The 19,204-nt window shown below is 36.5% G+C and overlaps 1 protein-coding gene across 1 annotated transcript in view; it reads left to right on the top strand.

Annotated features, from left to right (window-relative positions):
• The window catches only part of LOC136866017 (uncharacterized), a 109,891-nt gene that overhangs the window by 54,757 nt on the left and 35,930 nt on the right, over positions 1–19,204 (top strand). The window contains exons 12-17 of the mRNA XM_067142628.2: positions 3,351–3,466; positions 3,689–3,792; positions 5,727–5,925; positions 10,754–10,951; positions 12,324–12,456; positions 14,460–14,581. Of these exons, the coding sequence (XP_066998729.2) occupies positions 3,351–3,466; positions 3,689–3,792; positions 5,727–5,925; positions 10,754–10,951; positions 12,324–12,456; positions 14,460–14,581 (872 nt within the window). The remainder of the gene's footprint in view (positions 1–3,350; positions 3,467–3,688; positions 3,793–5,726; positions 5,926–10,753; positions 10,952–12,323; positions 12,457–14,459; positions 14,582–19,204) is intronic.

Here is a 19,204-nt window from a genome sequence, read left to right as displayed (position 1 = left end):
AATAGCCTGGATTAAATTTCAAACCTCTCTGCAGTGCTCGTATGGAGTGAGGGCATATGACGCTGTTGATGGTGATTCGTCCGTCGTATGGAGACGTTAAGCACTGAGCGGAACCCTTGGTGCTATTTGACAGGAGTAGGCTATGTGCCGGCACAGAGTTTCACCCTCTCCCTTCCTACTATCATATATCATGTCTTTTTTTCATCCCATTAACTTCTCTGATAAGGATGACGTCAGGAAGGGCATCCGGTCATAAAAACCCTCCACAACAAATCCATCTCACATCATACCCAACCCCGTAGAGAAACGGGACAAGGGTTGGACATACAGGAATGTCAAATGCCAAAAACAAAAATTTCTGCAGTTAATGTTGTCAGTGGGATAGTGTGGGGGAGGTATACTGACTGGAGGGTGATTGGGAATTTAAATGAGACTATGGAATAGATATGTAGTGAACTGAGAGTGAGATTTATAGATCCTAATGGGTGGGTTGGAGATAGGGATGTACGTTCAGATAGCCTTCAATTGAACTGCAATGGTACATATAAGTTAGGGGTTGTGTTTAAGAATTATACGATGGAACATTCAGGGAAGCAGAGTGTTGTAAGGAAATGTGATGATGGTATAGGATGAATGAAGTCAAGCAAGGATGATGACATAAAATTGTTAGTGTTAAATTGTAGAAATATTGTAAAAACAACAACAACAAAACAAAACAAAACAGAATAAGTAATTTAATACATACAACATATACTTACCAGATATTGTAATAGGAATGTTAATGGGAACTTTGAGCTGAAGAACCAGGAACAATAGTTCAAAGATTAAATTAGCACAAATCCCGGGTTAATGGGATGATAAGTTCATGAGGTTAGGTCTACAGGGGTCTATAAAATGCATGGAGGTCAGCAGCATGTGAAGAAAAGGAGGTCAGCATCAAGGGGTTAAAATTAATGGACTTGGTTAGGAACAGCATAAGACAATGGTTTATTTTATGAAAGTTTGACTGTATTAATTTCCTGTATGTTTCTATCATATTCCAGGCTTAAAATTTGGCATACATCGAAGATAAATTTTACTTTCCACTGTAATTATCTATCTTTGGTGCCTGAAATTCAGAATTTAAAAGGAGATTTTAATGTATTATACCTGTGTCATTGCACAGAAAACCATGTCATATCTTACTATGCATGATTTTACAGGAAAAGTGAAGCCAACTCCATACAAGCCACAAAGGTCCTTGAAGGAGTAAAGATAAAGGCTTCTGCTATCCATAACCTTGGCACTAATTGGTAGTTTTGAACTTCCTGGCAGAGTATCAAAGAATTGAAGCCTTGTCCTTGTAGGTGAACTTTACAGTCGCAGCTAAGCAACCTCTATGATTTTACAGGTCAGATAAAACAAATATTGAGTCAGAATTATCAGTGGCCATGTGGTTAGAGGTACACGACTGTGAGCTTGCATTCGGAAGATAGTGGGTTTGAACCAAATTGTCAGCAGCTGTGAAGATGGTTTTCCGTGGTTTCCCATTTTCATACCAGACAAATGTATACTGTACCTTAATTAAAGCCATGGCCACCTCCTTCCCACTCCTATTCTATCATTGCCATAAGACCTATCTGTGTTGGTGAGACGTAAAGCAACTTGTAAAAAATTTTAAAAAGTAAAAAATAATTACCAGTTTTTAGATGCAGTACAATCTGTTATTTTGAGACTTGAATTGAGCTGTAAATATGTTGCAAGAGCAGAGGAAACAGATCTGTATATAAAATTTTCTTCTGAAATTACCATATTTTCATGTTTTTCTTACAATTGGCTTTTCATATGATGAAGCTTTAAATATTCATTAAAAATAACTTTTAATGCTAAAATGCTAGTTTCTTTTCCAACTGCTCGGAGTATTCTGTGAAGAAACAAAAGGAATATTCCTGATGTTTGGTACAGTTTCTTTGGATTTTATCTCATCTTTAACCAAATTAAGAGACATAACGCTACAAGCTCTACTCAACCTCGCACATTTTCCTTTCGACTTTTAATACAAGAAGCTACAACCATGTCTACCAGCTAATTTTATTATAAATATAGCTACGTTTTCCGACGAACACCCGTCATCGCTCCTAAGTGCTTCAAGAAGTTTGTCATATTACCTTTTCATATAAAATTAACAACTTACTACCATTAAGAGTGACTTTTATCCTAAATTATTAAGCTATTATAAGCTCCTTACGCCATCTCCAGAATAAGGCACCACATTTACCAAATTTTATTTCAGCACAATAATTTACGTATTTTTGAACTTTTAACTAACCACTTGTTACCACATTAAAAAAAAAAAAAAAAAAAAAAAAAATTCGCAAAGATCTACAATAAGGATTGATTATAAGACTTTATCATAAGAATACAGTATCCTCTTTAGGTATAAGAACAATCAGGTTCCTGATCTATCTTTCTTTCAGGTATGAGTGAAACATGTCCCTACATGTAATACGTTAAGAACTATTTCTTAAATTTAAATAAAAACTCTTATGTATTGAACAGGTGGAATCATCTATAATCTAGTATTATTATTTGACTTTAACAGGAGACAACACGGAAAATCTAAGATATGCATTTGGAAATGTACGGTATGTACTTGTGTATGATGCCACTAGATGGTGTGAATCTAAGCATGCCCCCAAGTTCAATATGTGAGTGAGAGCGTCACAAAATGGAAGTCAACAAGCATGAGCAACGATCGTATATTAAAATAGCAGTTTTCCGTGGCAGAAATGCATGCCAATGCCATGCAGAGCTGCGGGAAGCATTAGGTGTGTGACTATAATCTAATTCCCAAAGTCAAGAAGCCATTATGTGGACAACGGTTTGCTAACAAACAGGACATCATAACAGCATTTCGGAGAAAGGTGTCACATGTTAGCGAAACACATGCAGCGAATGGTATTCAGCGCCTGCCCCACCGCTGGCAATGCACAGTGGAAACCTTGGGTGATTATTTTGAAGGTCTGTAACCAGTGGAGATCTGTCCTTTGTACGTAGTCTTGTGTATTTGCTGTCTATACCATAATAAAACAAATGTTTACCAATGGCCTGTGTTCTGTTACTTTCCTATGAGAATCTCCTGAAGTCAGAATTTGTCTTCAGACACTATGCATAAGTACATGCTCTATATTTCCAAATGCATATCTTAGATTTTTCGTGTTGTCTCCTGTTCATGAGAAAAAATATAGTTGCCATGACTTTTAACTCGACCCTCGTACATGGGCACACTTAACTCCTAATTGAAAGCTTACTAAGTTTGTACTTCAGATCTGTCTTTGTACCGTGTTTTCAATGACAGTTTCTTGTTTCAGCTCCAACTTACCATTCACAACACCAAGTAATTCCAGCTAAATGGAGTTACGCAACAAAGGACAATATAAAGCACTATGCTACCTTCACCATGCCCCCGTCATATCACCCAGTACATGTACGTAGCATTTTCTACCTGCTTGGGAAATTTTTAATGAATTGTGAAATGAACTGCACAAATAACGTGAAATCCCCAGCTAGTGTTTGCCTGAGGCCCAGCTATTATGACTCTTAAATTGAGGAAAATGCTACTTGGGAATTTCATTGTATTATGAGTGTGTAACACTTGGATACTTGAAGAGGAGTCAAAGACTTAATTATGTTCATTTCTTTGTGACAGGCTAATTCCAATGGTCATGTACCATCTCTGAACAAACCACTGTCTGTAGATACAAGTAATCCCATTCGACCTTCGTACGGTGTAGACAACAATATGAACAACATGTAAGTACTGAAATATTAATAAATCATTATCAACAACTGGTATGCACATTATTTTTAAATTTATAAATAACCTGAGAAACAAACATAAAGAATGCATTTTGGAATTTTTAAAGTATCAACCTCTGGTATATATTTAGAAAAGGAGAAAACATTTAACAATACAAAGACAAATCAATGTTTGAAGAATTACTATGTAACCTATAATTTTATCATTCCATTAAAACTGATGCAAGAATAATAAAAGCCGGGCTGAGTGGCTAGACTGTTGAGGCGCTGGTCTTCTGACCCCAACTTAGCAGGTTCGATCCTGGTTCAGTCTGGTGGTATTTGAAAGTGCTCAAATACATCATCCTTGTGTCGGTAGATTTACTGGCACGAAAAAGGTAGTTAGTGGGACGTAAAGCAAATAGCATTATTATTAAGACTAAGAAAAGAAAATATTTTATTAATTCATTATTAATTAAACATAAAACGAAGACAAAATTGGAAAGAAACTGGCCTCAACTGTAACAAAAAAAATTAAGAATCATTATAATGTTTCAAAGTTTTAGATATAACCCTAAAATTTAAACTATTTTGTAAATTGCAATTCTTACTGTGAGATCTTTCTGTAGAGTTCAAATTTGAGTACCAGTAGATTCTAATTCAGTTTGTATGTATTTTACATGGTCATCTTTAAAAGTATATTCATTCTATTAGTTTATTGTCATATAAAAAATATACATTTTTTTATTACATAGTTTACACCCCTATTGGAACACTTTAAGTCATATACATTAAAGTTTAATAGTATTAAATAGAGTGAGCTTTTCAGCTTCTTCTTTTGCTCTCAAAACTCTTCATCCTGTCGGATCTGGCTTCTCTTTGGTTGTCAGTAATGGTGTACTTCCTTCGTTCAAATGTTATATGAGTTTGAATCATAAGTGTTTATTCCTTAGATTCCTCTTCTCTGCCTTCAGTATGGGGCATTGATAAATTTAATTCTTCTGAATCATTCATGATCTCTGTGGTTAAAATGTACAATTAATTATGAACCATGTATCTAATTAAAGTATTCTAAGAAGGATGATAGAAACCTAAATAAATTTGTATGATCAAGATTTAAATATTCAATAAAAACAATTTTTTGGGCTAAAGTTTTTTTTTTCAAACTGCTCAGAAAACTTGTGTTCAGTCCAATATTTTGTCACATGTTACTATGCTAATCATTCGGTTATCTGCTTGAGATGTAGAAGGATGGTATACGATATCTTTTGTCAATGAGTATACGTACAGATATTTCTTCTCCTCCTCCTCCTCTTGACTGTTTCCTAATTACCTGGAGTTGGCACTTCATGCATTTAGTCCATTTATATGGCTGGATGCTTTTCTTGATGTGGAGGGACTTATTCACTATTGCCTGTTTCTCGGATAGTTTCTAGAGTGATGTGTTGTGTGTAGATGAAGATGAGTATTAAGATGAACACAAATCCCCAGCCCCTGAGCTAGAGGAATTAGCCAAACAAAGTTAAAATCCCCACACCAGCCAGATATTGAATCTGGTTCCGTCAGAACTGAAAGCTACTACACTGATATATCTAAGATGTATGTTCATTGTATTAAATATATTGATAATAGGAAAATTCCTTTAAATGAAATTCATTAACTTTAATTTATCCTAATATCTGAAATATAAATTGTGTGAAATATTTAAAGGGTCACATCTCATCTATTTTGATAATCATTTTACTTGACTCTTTGGGTTTATAAAACAGTGAATGGAATTAAATTCTATAGTTTATTTTAAGAGACGTGGATAGTATCTTTGATTATGGATATAAAACGTTAATCAATAAGGAAAAGTGATGTACTCGAACAGATTACACCCCAGTGAGCTATAATTTTACTTTCCACTATAATCTGTGTTTTACCTCAAAATTATGCTGTCTTTATAGGCCTGGTCTCCTGGCTATGAATGGCAGTGCTCCAAGGGAGTGTAACGGCTATTCAGTAGACGATAATAGGCGGCCAGTCAACCAAAAACTGCTGGATTTGAACAGCAGCAGTCAGAAACTGGGCTTTGATCTGCAAAGTGTGGTTTCTATGGAAATACTGGAGAGTGATGTGGCCTATGTGGAAGCAAGAAATGAAGAGGTAAGTATATTTCATGTATTTAATTTTTATGTTATGATGATGATGAGGATGAGGAAAACAGCAGTAATGGTGTATGGCCTCCAGAGGCCAATGTGGGTCCTTTGAATTGACTCTCATGGGCATTTTAATATTGACTTGAAAAACACATTGTTGGAGACTTTTCCTCCAACCCCACCAGAGTTGGTGTTGCAGTTATCACCACAAAATGCAATAACTTTGTCCGTTAACTTGTATTTTTCCTAGATGTGAAGAACGTTTGTTAGCATCTCTGCTGTTTCCCCAGAAAGTGCTTAAAACTCAGATCTGATTTGAACACCTTTATTTGGTATGAAATACTTTACAAGTACCAGAACCAATTTAAGGTCGTTGTGGTACAAAATTTGTTTACATATACACTAACTTGAAGCTAATGTGTGAACCATTGGCATTAAAATCCAGTGTCAATACATTGTTTCTAGTCTTCTTCTTCTTCTTCTTCTTCTTCTTGTACCATATCTTCATTGGATGTCTGGTCATCGCTGGCAAAATTCCTGTCAATAGAGCTGTAAGACAGGGTGGTACAGTTTCACCTAAACTATTCACCTCGACATTTAAGAAACCTATTCAAGAGACTACTGTAGGATCAGGACATTAACATTAATGTACCACCGGGCAAGTTGGCTGTGCAGTTAGGAGTGCGCAGCTGTGAGCTTGCATCCGGGAGATAATGGGTTCTAACCCCACTATCGGCAGCCCTGAAGATGGTTTTCCATGGTTTCCCATTTTCACACCAGTGAAATGTGCTTCCTTCCAATTCCTTAATTAAGACCACGACCGCTTCCTTCCCATTCCTAGGCCTTTCCTGTCCCATCGTCGCCGTAAGACCTATCAGTGTCGGTGCGAAGTAAAGCAACTAGCAAAAAAAAAAGAAGAAGAAAAAAAACCATTACTGTACCTACCTGAACCAATTCCCCAATAATATTGTCCTTATCACTAGCCTTTGAGGAACTGGATTTGATGCTGCTTGAACTCTCAGAAGCCTCTCAAGCTGTAGGTCTGAAGATGAACCTCAGTGAAATAAAGATCATGGGGCCCTAACAATATGTGTTTCAAAACTTTTGAGGAATACATATGCCTGAGGCACAGCATTAAACTAGGGATGGACAACTAAGGGCCGGTTCTACCACCTACTGGTAAAGTAGCGCGTAATTTGCCCTCTGCGTAAAAGGATGTTTCCGTCCGACCACTCCCAGGTAGCGCTATCGGCAGCATAAATCGTCGTTACCCGGCGCGTAATTTCTCGGCCACTTCGAGGGCCCGATAAGACTTTACCTGCCGGGCAAGTTCTGAGAGCTGAACATCATTAGCTGCATTTCTGGTGATATGCAACTCATATTAGCTTAGTATACTGAAAAAAGCAGTATACTGTAACAGTGATCGATATTGTATTGCAGGATTTTGAACATTAATGCTTCCCTTTAGTTGCAACGGTCACACCAGCCTCTCGCATCGGTAGCGCAGGGAACACATTTTATACGTCAAGCTTTCATAAAGAAACTCTAAAAGGATGTAAAATCAAAATCTATTTGGAAATCATTTCAAATGGGCTCTAATTTTCTACTTTTTCAGTTTTCCGACACGAGATATATATTACTGTATATATCCTACCTAACCCAAGTGTTTTCGTAGCGTAATGGTTAACACGTTCGCTTCATAATACGAAGTGTGCAGGTTCGAGTCTTTATTATGACGAATCTTTTTTATTTCCATTATTAGCGTTCTGTTAATCTGTATGCCTCTTTTCATACGTTCTTATCATAATATTATGTCTACTAGGAAAATTGCTTTATATGTATGCTACCTATAGCAAGTGATGTTATGATTAATAGCACATAGGACTGTCGCCCAGGTAGCAGATTCCCTATTAGTTGTTTAGATAGGCTTGTAAATTATTTTGAAGAAATTGGAAACTATTCCATTCCCGAATTCCTCTTCCTATGAATGGATATTTATCCCGATTTGTTCTTTACATTTACAGTACCTTCCAACTTTATCTTCATAAAGTTAACTAAACGAGGTCACAGAACTAGTTGCAAATAGAGCATCGCGGAGATACTTAATCAATTCACAGAAGCCTGCAGATAGAATGCTCAAAGGCAATAAGTCCGTAAAGAAGATGTGTGTATACGTATATGGAAGCGCGTAAAAGAGAGTTAAGAACAACGGCAGGGAACGAAAATACACTTTAAAATGTAAATTAGAAATACGATGAAAACCTGCGTACCTTCTATTACGGAGCGAGCGACTTGACCAGTCTACTACAAGAATACCTTTCAAAAACGCTGCCTTGCATGATAGGTTATAACTGGCATAAGAAAATGTAATCTCGAGATTTTAATCCCAATTAGGTATTGATATTGAAGATCATAGATTAAAATCACGAAAGCTTGACATGAATCGTTGTCCATAACTCTTAAGACTTCCCTTATTAGGCTTTTTGGTGATAATCAGCAGGCGCAAGCACAGGGAAATAAGACAATCGAAATGGGTTCATGCATCTGACGATAGATAGCACCACACTCGAAAGCGAGAAATCGCTGAAAATCAGTCTAGCCAACTTCGTATATCGGTGTCTAGCTCTGGGTAGCTACCTAGCGCTTGCGCAGAGGTGGTTGGACGCAAGCCAAAGTACCAGCCGATTTACACCTCCAGGTAGTTTACCTCCTGGGCAGATGCCAGCTACTTTACCAGCAGATGGTAGAACCGGCCCTAGATGACAGAAATTATAAATACTTTTGTGTCCTGTTTCTTTTCACGAATGGCTCACGAGACCATTTATATCTTTCTTCTGTAGTATGCTCTACTAGAAGTACTATCCTTACCATTCATTTTCTTTTTCTTCTTTTTCTTCTTTTTCTTCTACTTCCATACCATCATTGATACCACTTAGAGAAAATTTATTTTCTGAAATATTCTCATTGTTTTTTTAATAAAGAAATCTTCATCACAGTCAGTTTCAATAACACTTGCATCCTTCTGAAGCCATGATTGCACAGTGCTTTCAAATCCAGTCTCCTACTCGAGTTAATCTTGCATAGTCAAGATGGAACGTAAACTGTGAGATGCAGTCTGTGATACTGCTGGAAAAGTTCACTATGCAATCAAGTGCATCTGTCAACAGCTAGAGAAAAAGTGCTCAGCTGATTGCCCGGTGTGGCTGGGCAGGCTTGATGTCACTGTGGACAGCTTACATGTTACGGGTACGTCACAGTGAGGTGAGAGTGTGAGCACAAAGGAGGAGTGCCGTTCGATTGTGACCAGAGAGCTTTCCTCACACCATTTTCAACGAAATGTTGCTTGGAGTAGAACATAAAGAAAGACACTATAATCGCATGAAAGGGTTTTTTTTTTTTCAAATATTCGTGTGTGATTTATACTGCATTCATTATTAACAGAAATGGTTTTATTTTCTGATATTTACAGATTCAAAGAAAACTGACACATTGCAATGTACAGCTAGATAAAAAGAGAATGAGCTCATGGCATTTTATGTTCCTTGCACTTAATATTTTATCAGACATAATTTTATTATCAAATTCACCTCCCATGTAGATAAAAGCTCTGTGGATCCCCACAACGAACAAATCTATAGGTTAAATTGTTTCTGAGAAAATTTATCTGCGAGGAACTTTTACTTCACGACGAGCTCTTCTTTTTCCTTTTCCTTTATTTTTTCTTTGAGTGGCTCTACAAAGAGATAGGGTTGAAGCGTGCAAGCTATGATTTACAATTTCTTAGATGGGAATGACAGAATATCCAATCAGAAAAGTAAAATTCCCATTATCTATTCAGTAAAATGTAATACGCAATTCATAAGATTTTATACTTGATTTTGTGCAGTGTTCTTCTAGTGGATACTTTTTATTTTACTTCCCCTGATCGTTGAGTTTCAGAAAATAGAATTTAAAATTATCTTCAACCATTTTTCTTCAAACATGAAAATGAGCAAGTTTCGCTTTCCAGAGGCGTTCCACATTATATCTTTTCGATGTAACAGACTGCCCTCATAGTAGGCATTTTGCATGGTCCACTGGTAGCAAAAAAAAAATCTGTTCTTCCCAGTGGCTCTCTGCGGAGAAATTAATTTCTGCCACCATTTCGAACTCGGGTATTACTGCAGTCATAGTCTGACTGGCAAGCCTTCATCTGGCACTGACCATCACGGCCTATTACGTGACCGCAACATCACTGTGGCTGAACAACATACGCTCGTTGCCTGCCTGCCCACCCACTTACAACGCTGTGTACCCATGGGACAAAATGCCCAGCGGGAGCACCTCTGAGCTAGAGCAGCACTGAGCTGTGAAGTGACTTGAGGAAACATGCTAGAAAGTTAGACGAAAGAGAAACGGGAACAATCAACAGAAGAGAATAAAATAAAACTTGAAAAGTTTCCCGCAGTGTGTATAATCGCACTTCACAAGTTGAGGGCGAAGAAACAGAGATTATGGCAAAATTGTATTCTATTTATAGCTGGCTTTGAAGGAGGAGTTTCTTCTACACTGCCACTGAATCACTTGTCAGTTACTAACTTGAGGAGAACAGCTACTGATACAATCTACCTGCATTTCTCATAAATACTACTGTGCACTGTACTGCCTATCATAGTCTCCAAACAGATCACTATAATAATCTTGCTTCACTATTCCGTCTATTCTCATTAAAATTCAAAATGAAATCTGTTTCATTTTAAATATTTTCACAATGAATAAAGTCCAAGCTATATAACATATTTTATATGTTAACCAGTTCTGTCGTGATAAATGACCTCTATTCTTTTATCGTTCAGGTTTTGCGGCGAGTTGCAGAAATGCAAGAGTTAGTTCAGAACTCGGAACGGTACCTGACACAGCAGCAGCAACAGCAACAACAGCAACTTCAAAGAGACCGTGAGGAAAGTGATTCTGAGAGCTCACACATCTCGTCTCTGGATTCGGACACACCTGGGCAGCTTAAGCATAGCGACTCTTTGCTTCTCCTGACTCAGGTAACATAATCTATCCTTTACAAAGAATGTTATATTGGCACATTTTAAGTTCACATTATTGGTAAGTAAAGCAATTTATTTAATTGGAGACTGATCAGATAATTCATGAAAATTGCATGTGTAGTTTCCTAAATTCTCAGAAATTTTCTCCTGTTAAGTTGGAAAAGACTTTTTTTATTTTTTATACTAACCATAAGTTCTCTATTTTAGTGAACTGAACTTAATGTAGAAGAAATGAAACAAGTAGATTAAATTAGCAAATGACCGAGCTCGATAGCTGCAGTCGCTTAAGTGCGGCCAGTATCCAGTATTCGGGAGATAGTAGGTTCGAACCCCACTGTCGGCAGCCCTGAAAATGGTTTTCCGTGGTTTCCCATTTTCACACCAGGCAAATGCTGGGGCTGTACCTTAATTAAGGCCACGGCCGCTTCCTTCCCACTCCTAGCCCCTTCCTGTCCCATCGTCGCCATAAGACCTATCTGTGTCGGTGCGACATAAAGCAACTAACAAAAAAAAAAAAATTAGCAAATGAATGCTTAATTTTTGAAAAGCTGCTTCAAGAAATGTTCATCCAATAATTAATTTATGCCTCTTAGTACTTGTCTATTGGACCTGGAGTGAATTTTTGACCATTGTAGTTTATAGAACCATCCTCGGCAATTTGAATAGATTTTTTTTTTGCCTCCATCATTCTCTCCTTAATACCATGTATTACCTCCTCTTGCACCAATCACAGTATTCAGTGCTTCTCTTGTCTAGAGGTTGCCTCATGCCACCGATGTGTGATATTCATTTAACTGGCCACAATCCAAGAGTTGACCGGAGTGGATATTGTTCACCTGTGTTGTTGTATGCCTGTGTGATGTTGAAGTACATACTGGTGGTACCTCAGTTGTATTGAGGAGGTATAACTGGCCTGTATTGCATTTATGTTTTTGTAATTGTGATGTCATAGCATTGGGTTGCATTTATTTAAATAGAATGTCTTCATCATTTCCAGCTCCAGTTTTTTTGGTGTGGTGTACAAGCACTCACCACTTCTTCCTGTCAGAATATAATTTCTGTTCCTCTGTATCCTCCACTTGAGATTTCTCTTGCTGACCTCTGATTTCTCTGTGTCTATCCACTGATTCCATTGATTTCTTGGCCTCCCAATTGGTCTCTACCCTCTCACTTCTGTGTCAAAGTAATTCCTTGCTGTTCTCCTTCTGTCCATCCTCATTACATGTCCAAACCATTGTAGCCTGTATCTTCCTAAAAGTTTATGTATGAATTCTCTACGAATTTCATGTCTTTGCCAACGTTTTGTACTTTACTGATGTCAAAAATGAATTTGAACTGTAAGAACTAAATTCTCATTTTTTGTTTGTAGGGTCAAAAGCTCCTTCCTGATGAAGTTAACGATGTCGTTCGGAACATTGACTTGGGAGACAACGAACCATCCGAGAGCGACACAGATTCTATGAGCACTCCCACAAATAGTCCATCTCATAGAGCCATTCCAGGTAAAGAGGTTTAGTGGATTTTCCCTTGTTTATAGTAAATGTTGTATTCCTTACGCAGTTTGTGTCACCAGAGATATTCAACACATGAGGTATTTATTATGACACAAAGATTTCTGATCTTTCTTCAACAATCAGCCAAAAAAAACATGGATCGCTTAGTAAAAACGAAATCATAATTGTTAAGCACCAATTATTACAGGGAATTGTTCTCTTAATTACATTAATTTTTACATTTAGGCAGAGTATAATGTGCATTCTGCAGTTTTGGAGAGGAATATGATGTTTAGGGATTATAAATACACTTCAGGAGCCACTTTTCATCCCTAAGTGCTAGGTACTCAGTTTTATTGCATTGAATAGCAATAACACCTTTAAAGTTTACGATACTGGGGTGGAAGCTATTGCTGGATTATCGGTGTGTGACACAATATCTGTCACAAAGGAACATTTTCCTTCAGTTTCTCATTTACATCTGACAAGTTAAGGTGCTTCTTAGCCCAGGAGACATTGCAAGAGCACACAGCATACATTATGCAACTAATGCCATCAGTGCATCACACGGAAGGATCCAGTGTGTTCTAAGATGATTTTATGAACTCTGTATCTACTACAGACAACCTGGATGAGGCCGTTAGAGGTCTACATCTGAGAGGGATGATAGGTTTCTAGTCATCCAAGTCTTGAGTGAACGCCAAACTACCGCCGTCAGATATTGACTCAAGGCAATAAGAAAGGTCACTGTGACTGCGAGGACTGTCAGATGGAGACTCTGCGAAGGCAGTTTGACCTCAAGAAGACCTGCAATTGGTCTACAGTTTACCTCCTAGCTCAGAGCAGCTCGATTACAGTTTGTGCGTCAACATAGGTATTGGACTGTGGAGCAGAGGTCAGTGGTACTGTTCACAGATGAGTCACGATTTTGCTTCCAGTCACCTAATGTGTGTGTGTGTGTGTGTGTGTGTGTGTGTGTGTGTGTGTGTGTGTGTGTGTGTGTGTGTGTGCGCGCGCGTGCGCGCATCAAATGAAAAATAAATTTATTTTATTTTATAATTTTATTTTATTAGTTCGTATTTATTTCTTCTACCACATTCATCCCTGATTTGTCTGATGTCCTCTCTGATACTTCTCATGCACACACGGTGTGATGAAACATTTTAATTGGAGCTTAATGTTGTAGTCAGTTCCCACTTAGAGCGCTGTGCCAACATACAGCGAGCCACCTGGTAACGAATTTGCGTACCACTACAGCTCTCCAGCGGTAAAGCATTCTTAAATCCAAACCCTCATTATTGTAGAAGACTTCCTCGTGAACAGTCGAGATTTTCTTCTGAAGACACGGAGCAAAGTTCTCTGCGAAACATAAAGAGATTCACCTTGTTTTCTTGACAAAGCATAAGGCCAAAAGCCGATATCATGTCTACAAGTATGGGCCATGAAAGCATCAATGTTACAAGTTACCTTATAGTCAGAAAAATGCAAAGTATTTCAATTCACAAAAATCAGTTGATTGTAGTTCAGTGTTATTACAACTTCGACAATGCTTCGTTCTCTACCAGACTATTTTTGTGAATTTTAGCACAATGGATTGATAATAGGAACCATTTCAAAATAGAATCTGTGAAAATCCTGTTAATGGTTCAATACAATCTATCAGAATTTACATTGTATCTTGTTATAAGTATATTTAGATAAGCCAAAATTCCTGAAGGCAACTGAATCTTCAGAAAAGTACCGGCAAGGTGTGTAAATTAGTTTCCTTGTTTAAATTTTGTAAGAATTTACCGTATAATATGGAAACGGATATATTTTGTTTATATATGTGAAAATTAGAATATATGTCTAAATTCAGACTCTCGGTGGAGGATTTTTGTGTCCTGTTTTCCAGCACTGCCTTCCTTCTTAAATAGTTTTGTTCTCTTTTTTATCTATTTGTGCCTCTTCACCCTACACATTGGCACTCTAGTAATTAATGTGATTGCTAACAGCTATTTATGAACTTTCAGGAAAAGAACATCTAGGTTATCATGCTAACTCAGTATTGAAGCCCAGTGGTTCTAGCTTTGGCTTGCATAGTCCAGACAATCTGCTGCCAGTTGGATACCAGTCCAATGATCATAACATCCAGGTAACTACTAATTTTGTTCCCATATCCATTATTTGTACTGTGAAATGTTTTGTAAATAATGTTTCTCCATTTACTGCCTATTTTACCTCCCTGCTTGGATCACTTTTAGAAATAGTTAGGAGTGTTCTCAAGCAATGGGTATACTGCTAGGTAATTCAAAGTTAAAGAAGAAGGAAAAACTGTAGTTAGGTCCTGTCACATTTTAAATTATCTTATTATTGCCATATTCTGCACTTTGAAATCATCTTGATGTTTCACTCTTGTCTTTCCTTGTCAGTAGAGAGGTAATTCAGATAACAGAGCAGAATCAAAGACAGTAGAAACATATTATACTTTAATTACACCTTAAACAAAAGTCCATAAACATTGATCTGCTAATATATTTAATAAGTTAACATCTTTGTGTGATTAAACTCTCTCCTTTCCACTTCTCCCTCTTTTTTTCCCCCTCTTCTCTTTCTGTAATCCAAAGGTACCAGTATGCATGCTGTTTTTCTGACCAATTATTATCATAATTCAGCAGTGTAAATTTAAAAAAATCTAACTCTCAATCTCCTATCACAATTTGTTACGCTCGCCAGGAAACTGTACTTTAAGTCGGAAAAGAGCAATTTTTAAAAAATTTTCATATTTTGGTAGTAGATCAATTTACAATCATTTTAATGAAAACCATAAGTCTTTAGCTTAAAACTGATCACTTTATGTAACTTTGAATTTGTAAGACAGAATTTATTGAATTTCGAGAAAATCAATTGGAAAATGGAATATAGTACTTCGGTAATATAGTAAGGATTTAAAAATATCTGATTGTTTCATACGGTAAAGGGATATCAGCTTTGCATATTAAAATAATTTTCATAAATATTTAGGTGTTTTATTCTCCAGAAATTAAATATGTAAACATGTTGAAAATTTGAAAAAAGTCAGAAATGAAGTTTTAGCCTAGTGACACTCATATACGCAGAAGATGTGTCTTAAGATGTAGAAATAAAATAAGGATACAATAATTATAATAAGAGTAGTAATGCTAATGATAATGATAATAATAATAATAATAATAATAATAATAATAATAATAATAATAATAATAATAATAATAATAATAATAATAATAATAATGTTGGATATTTTTAAAGATCGTTCTGAAACTACACATAGTCAGTATCCAATTAATGATTTACATTACTAAGATATCTTGTATCCTGTAGTAACGAAACTGACTTGTTGCTTATTTTTCTTGAATGTTCTTATTTACATATAGTTTTTCCTTTTGCGAACACAATCCATCCCACTACTCGACGCAGGTTCAGCGGCTTTAATGTCGCCTGGCCGTTTGCACAACGAATCCCCGTTTCTGCTGTGCAGTACTCTCGAATGTTGTCAAACAGATATTTCATCCTTTCTGCAGTCATGCATTTTACTTGAAACTTCTTAGGTAGGTTCTAAGGAAAATTATCTGCCTCGCAAGCTAAGGATTCAGTTCAGATGGTAGAGCGCTGGCCTTCTTATAGCCCAACTTGGCAGGTTCGATCCTGTCTCAGTCCTGTGGCGAAGGTGCTCAAATTCATAGTTAGTGGGACGTAAAACCAATAACATTAACATTAAATAACTTCTATTTCTGAATATATTTCGAGGCTCGTGAAATGATACAGTTTCCGTGTTCCGATATACAGTAAAAGAGACAAAAATGTCGGTCGGTCACTTGCTTTCTTGGCTTACGCTGCGTGAACCATCAACGATAGACCCCAAGTGTAAGTGTACGAATTGTAGAGCATAGAAACCTCTACAAAAAAGTCTGCGATGGTATATACCTATTTCCAACTGTTTGCCCTCTAGAAGTGATTTTATGCTATACTCAGCGGTAAAAAATGTAACTCCTTAACATTAAATAAATATTTCGATATTATCCTCAAATTCCTCATCGAAATAAATTGTTTGACCTCCTCCAGTATTTTATAAGGATTACAATAACCTTGTCAGGACATTATTTGCATGAATAGTTCAGAAGTTATGGCCATTTTAGACTGCAGTGGTAATACGTGTCAGCAGGACGGGCGAATGACCTTTTTTAAACTTTATTTTTGTTACTGTTAATGGAATTACATTTTCCGTTCATTTTTCCAAATTATCTTGGCTGATAAACGATGTATAACCTACAAGTCAATCAATCATAGGCTACGGATGTAAACAAAGATGAGAATTGAATCATTGTGCATGCGCAAGCATTACCAACTTCGGAGATGTTCAGCTTAGTAAAGCTGCACATGGTCCCCCTACTGTGAAACTCGTAGTGTTTAAGCCAAAGAGTAAGCCTTGCTTAAGTGGCATGTGTGGCTTACTAAAGCTTCGACTTAAACTCAAACTGTGAAACCGGGCCTTAGTAAGATAAATAGGTCTGTAAGTTCCTGCATGCTTAGGATTTTTATCAGGCTTGAGGACAGGAATGACTATGCCCTCTCGCCACCGAAATGGAAACTTGCCCTCTATCCAGATTCGGTTGAACACATAAAGGAGATATAAGAGACTATCCTCACTAAGGTGTTTCAACATCTGGTTATGCACATTGTCTGGTCCAGGAGAGGTGTCCTTGGAAAGCGCCAAAGCGCTGCAGAGTTCCCATTGCGTAAAGGGCACGTTACAGTCCTCTGAAGCTTGAGTGGCAAAACTGCCTTCTGCTTCAGAGTGAGGAAATCACTATGGTAATTCCCAGAGCCAGACAGACTTGATTTCACTGGCAATAGTGGGATTCATGCTAACTTTCTGAATTATCCCGAACCATTGACAATATCTGAACGTTTTCTTACTGATGAAAATTTATGTGAAGTAATGTCTATATATATGTATAAAATAACTTGTCCTGACTGACTGACTGACTTTCATCATCGCCGAGCCAAAACTACTAGACATAAAGAAATGAAATTTTGAGGATATATTCATATTAAGATATAGGTGCTTGCTAAGAGAGGATTTTTGGATATTGCGTACTAAGGGGGTGAAAAGGAGGGTGAAATTTTAAAATGAGTGTACCTATATCTCGAAACTTTAAAAGTTTACACATGTAAAAATTGGTATTCAGAATCTTCATTAAAAATAAAGAAACGCATATTTATTTGTTTTTGGAAAATCCCAGTAGGAGGGGTGAAAAGGGGTGAAAAAGTGGTTGTATGCCTTTAATGAGGATACGTATATCTGAGAAACTGAAGATATTACAGACCTGAAAATTGGTGTTTGGGATCTCCTTTAAAAATAAAGAAACACATATTTTTTTGTTTTTGGAAAATCCCAATGGGAAGGGTGGAAAAGGGTGAAAAAGTGGTTGAATGCCTTTAATGAGGCTACTTATATTTCAGAACATGAAGATATTACAGACCTGAAAATTAATATTTGGGATCTACTTTAAAAATAAAGAAACAGGTATTTTTTCATTTTTGGAAAATCCAAATAATGGGGGGTGAAAAGGGGGGTGAATTTTTAAAATGAGTGTGTCTACATCTTAAAACTTTAAAAGTTTACAGATGTAAAAATTGGTATTTAAAAATACCTTTAAAAATAAAGGAACACGTATTGTTTGTTTTCTGTAAATCCCAATAGGAGGGGTATAAAAGGGTGAATAATGGGTTGAATGCCTTTAATGAGGATACATATATCTCTGAAGATATTACAGAACTGAAAATTTGTATATGGGATCTCCTTTAAAAATAAAGAAACAAAGATTTTTTTGTTTTTGGAAAATCCAATTAATGGCGGTTAAACAAGAGTGACAATTTGGGGTGAATTTTTTAAAAGACTATATCTACAGAATATCTGAGAAACGTAAAACATTACAGACGTAAAAAGTGGGTATTTGGAATCTCCTGTAAATGTAAAGAAACACAGGTGATTTGTTTTTGGAAACTCCATTTAAGGGGAACTAAAAAGAGGTGAAATTTCAAAATGAGAATTTCTACAGTATATCTCAAAAAACTTAACATGTTACAGAAGTGAAAAATGATATTTTTTCTCTCTATTAAAAATAAAGAAACGTGTATTTTTAGTTTTCGGAAATACCGCTTGGGGGGGGGGGGGAGGTAAAAGTGGCTGAAAATGGTGTTGAATTATTTTAATTAGGCTACTGATATCTCAAAAATGAAGATGTTACAGACGTGAAATTTGATATTTGGAATCTGCTTTAAAAGTAAAGAAACACATACTCTCGGAAAATCCAATGAAGGTGGGTGGGGGTGAAAGAATTGAAAAATGAATTGACTTAATTGTATGAGAATACATACATCTAATAAATCTAAAGTTGTTACAGACGTGAAAATTGGTATTTGGATTTCCTTTAAAACAAAGAAAAACGCGTTTTGGGGGGAAAGCATCTTAGGGGGCGGGAGTGAAAAAGAGTTTAATTCCTTTCATGAGGATACATAAATAAAAAACTGAAGAAGTTAGAGTCGTGATAATTGGTATTTAGAAGATCCTTTACTATTAAAGAAAAAAGTATTTTTTGCCAGAAAATTCACTTGGGGTGAAAGGAAGTGAAAAAAGTGAATTATTTTTATGGGGATAATTATATCTCAAACCTGAAGGTAATAGACGTGAACATTGGTGTTTGGAATCTCCATTAAACATAAAGACACACGG

The sequence above is a fragment of the Anabrus simplex genome, chromosome 3, assembly GCF_040414725.1.
Source record: "Anabrus simplex isolate iqAnaSimp1 chromosome 3, ASM4041472v1, whole genome shotgun sequence".
NCBI classification, from domain to species: domain Eukaryota; kingdom Metazoa; phylum Arthropoda; class Insecta; order Orthoptera; family Tettigoniidae; genus Anabrus; species Anabrus simplex.
The sequence above is the reverse complement of the archived record's forward strand: the minus strand, read 5'-3'. Positions and strand labels throughout refer to the sequence as shown.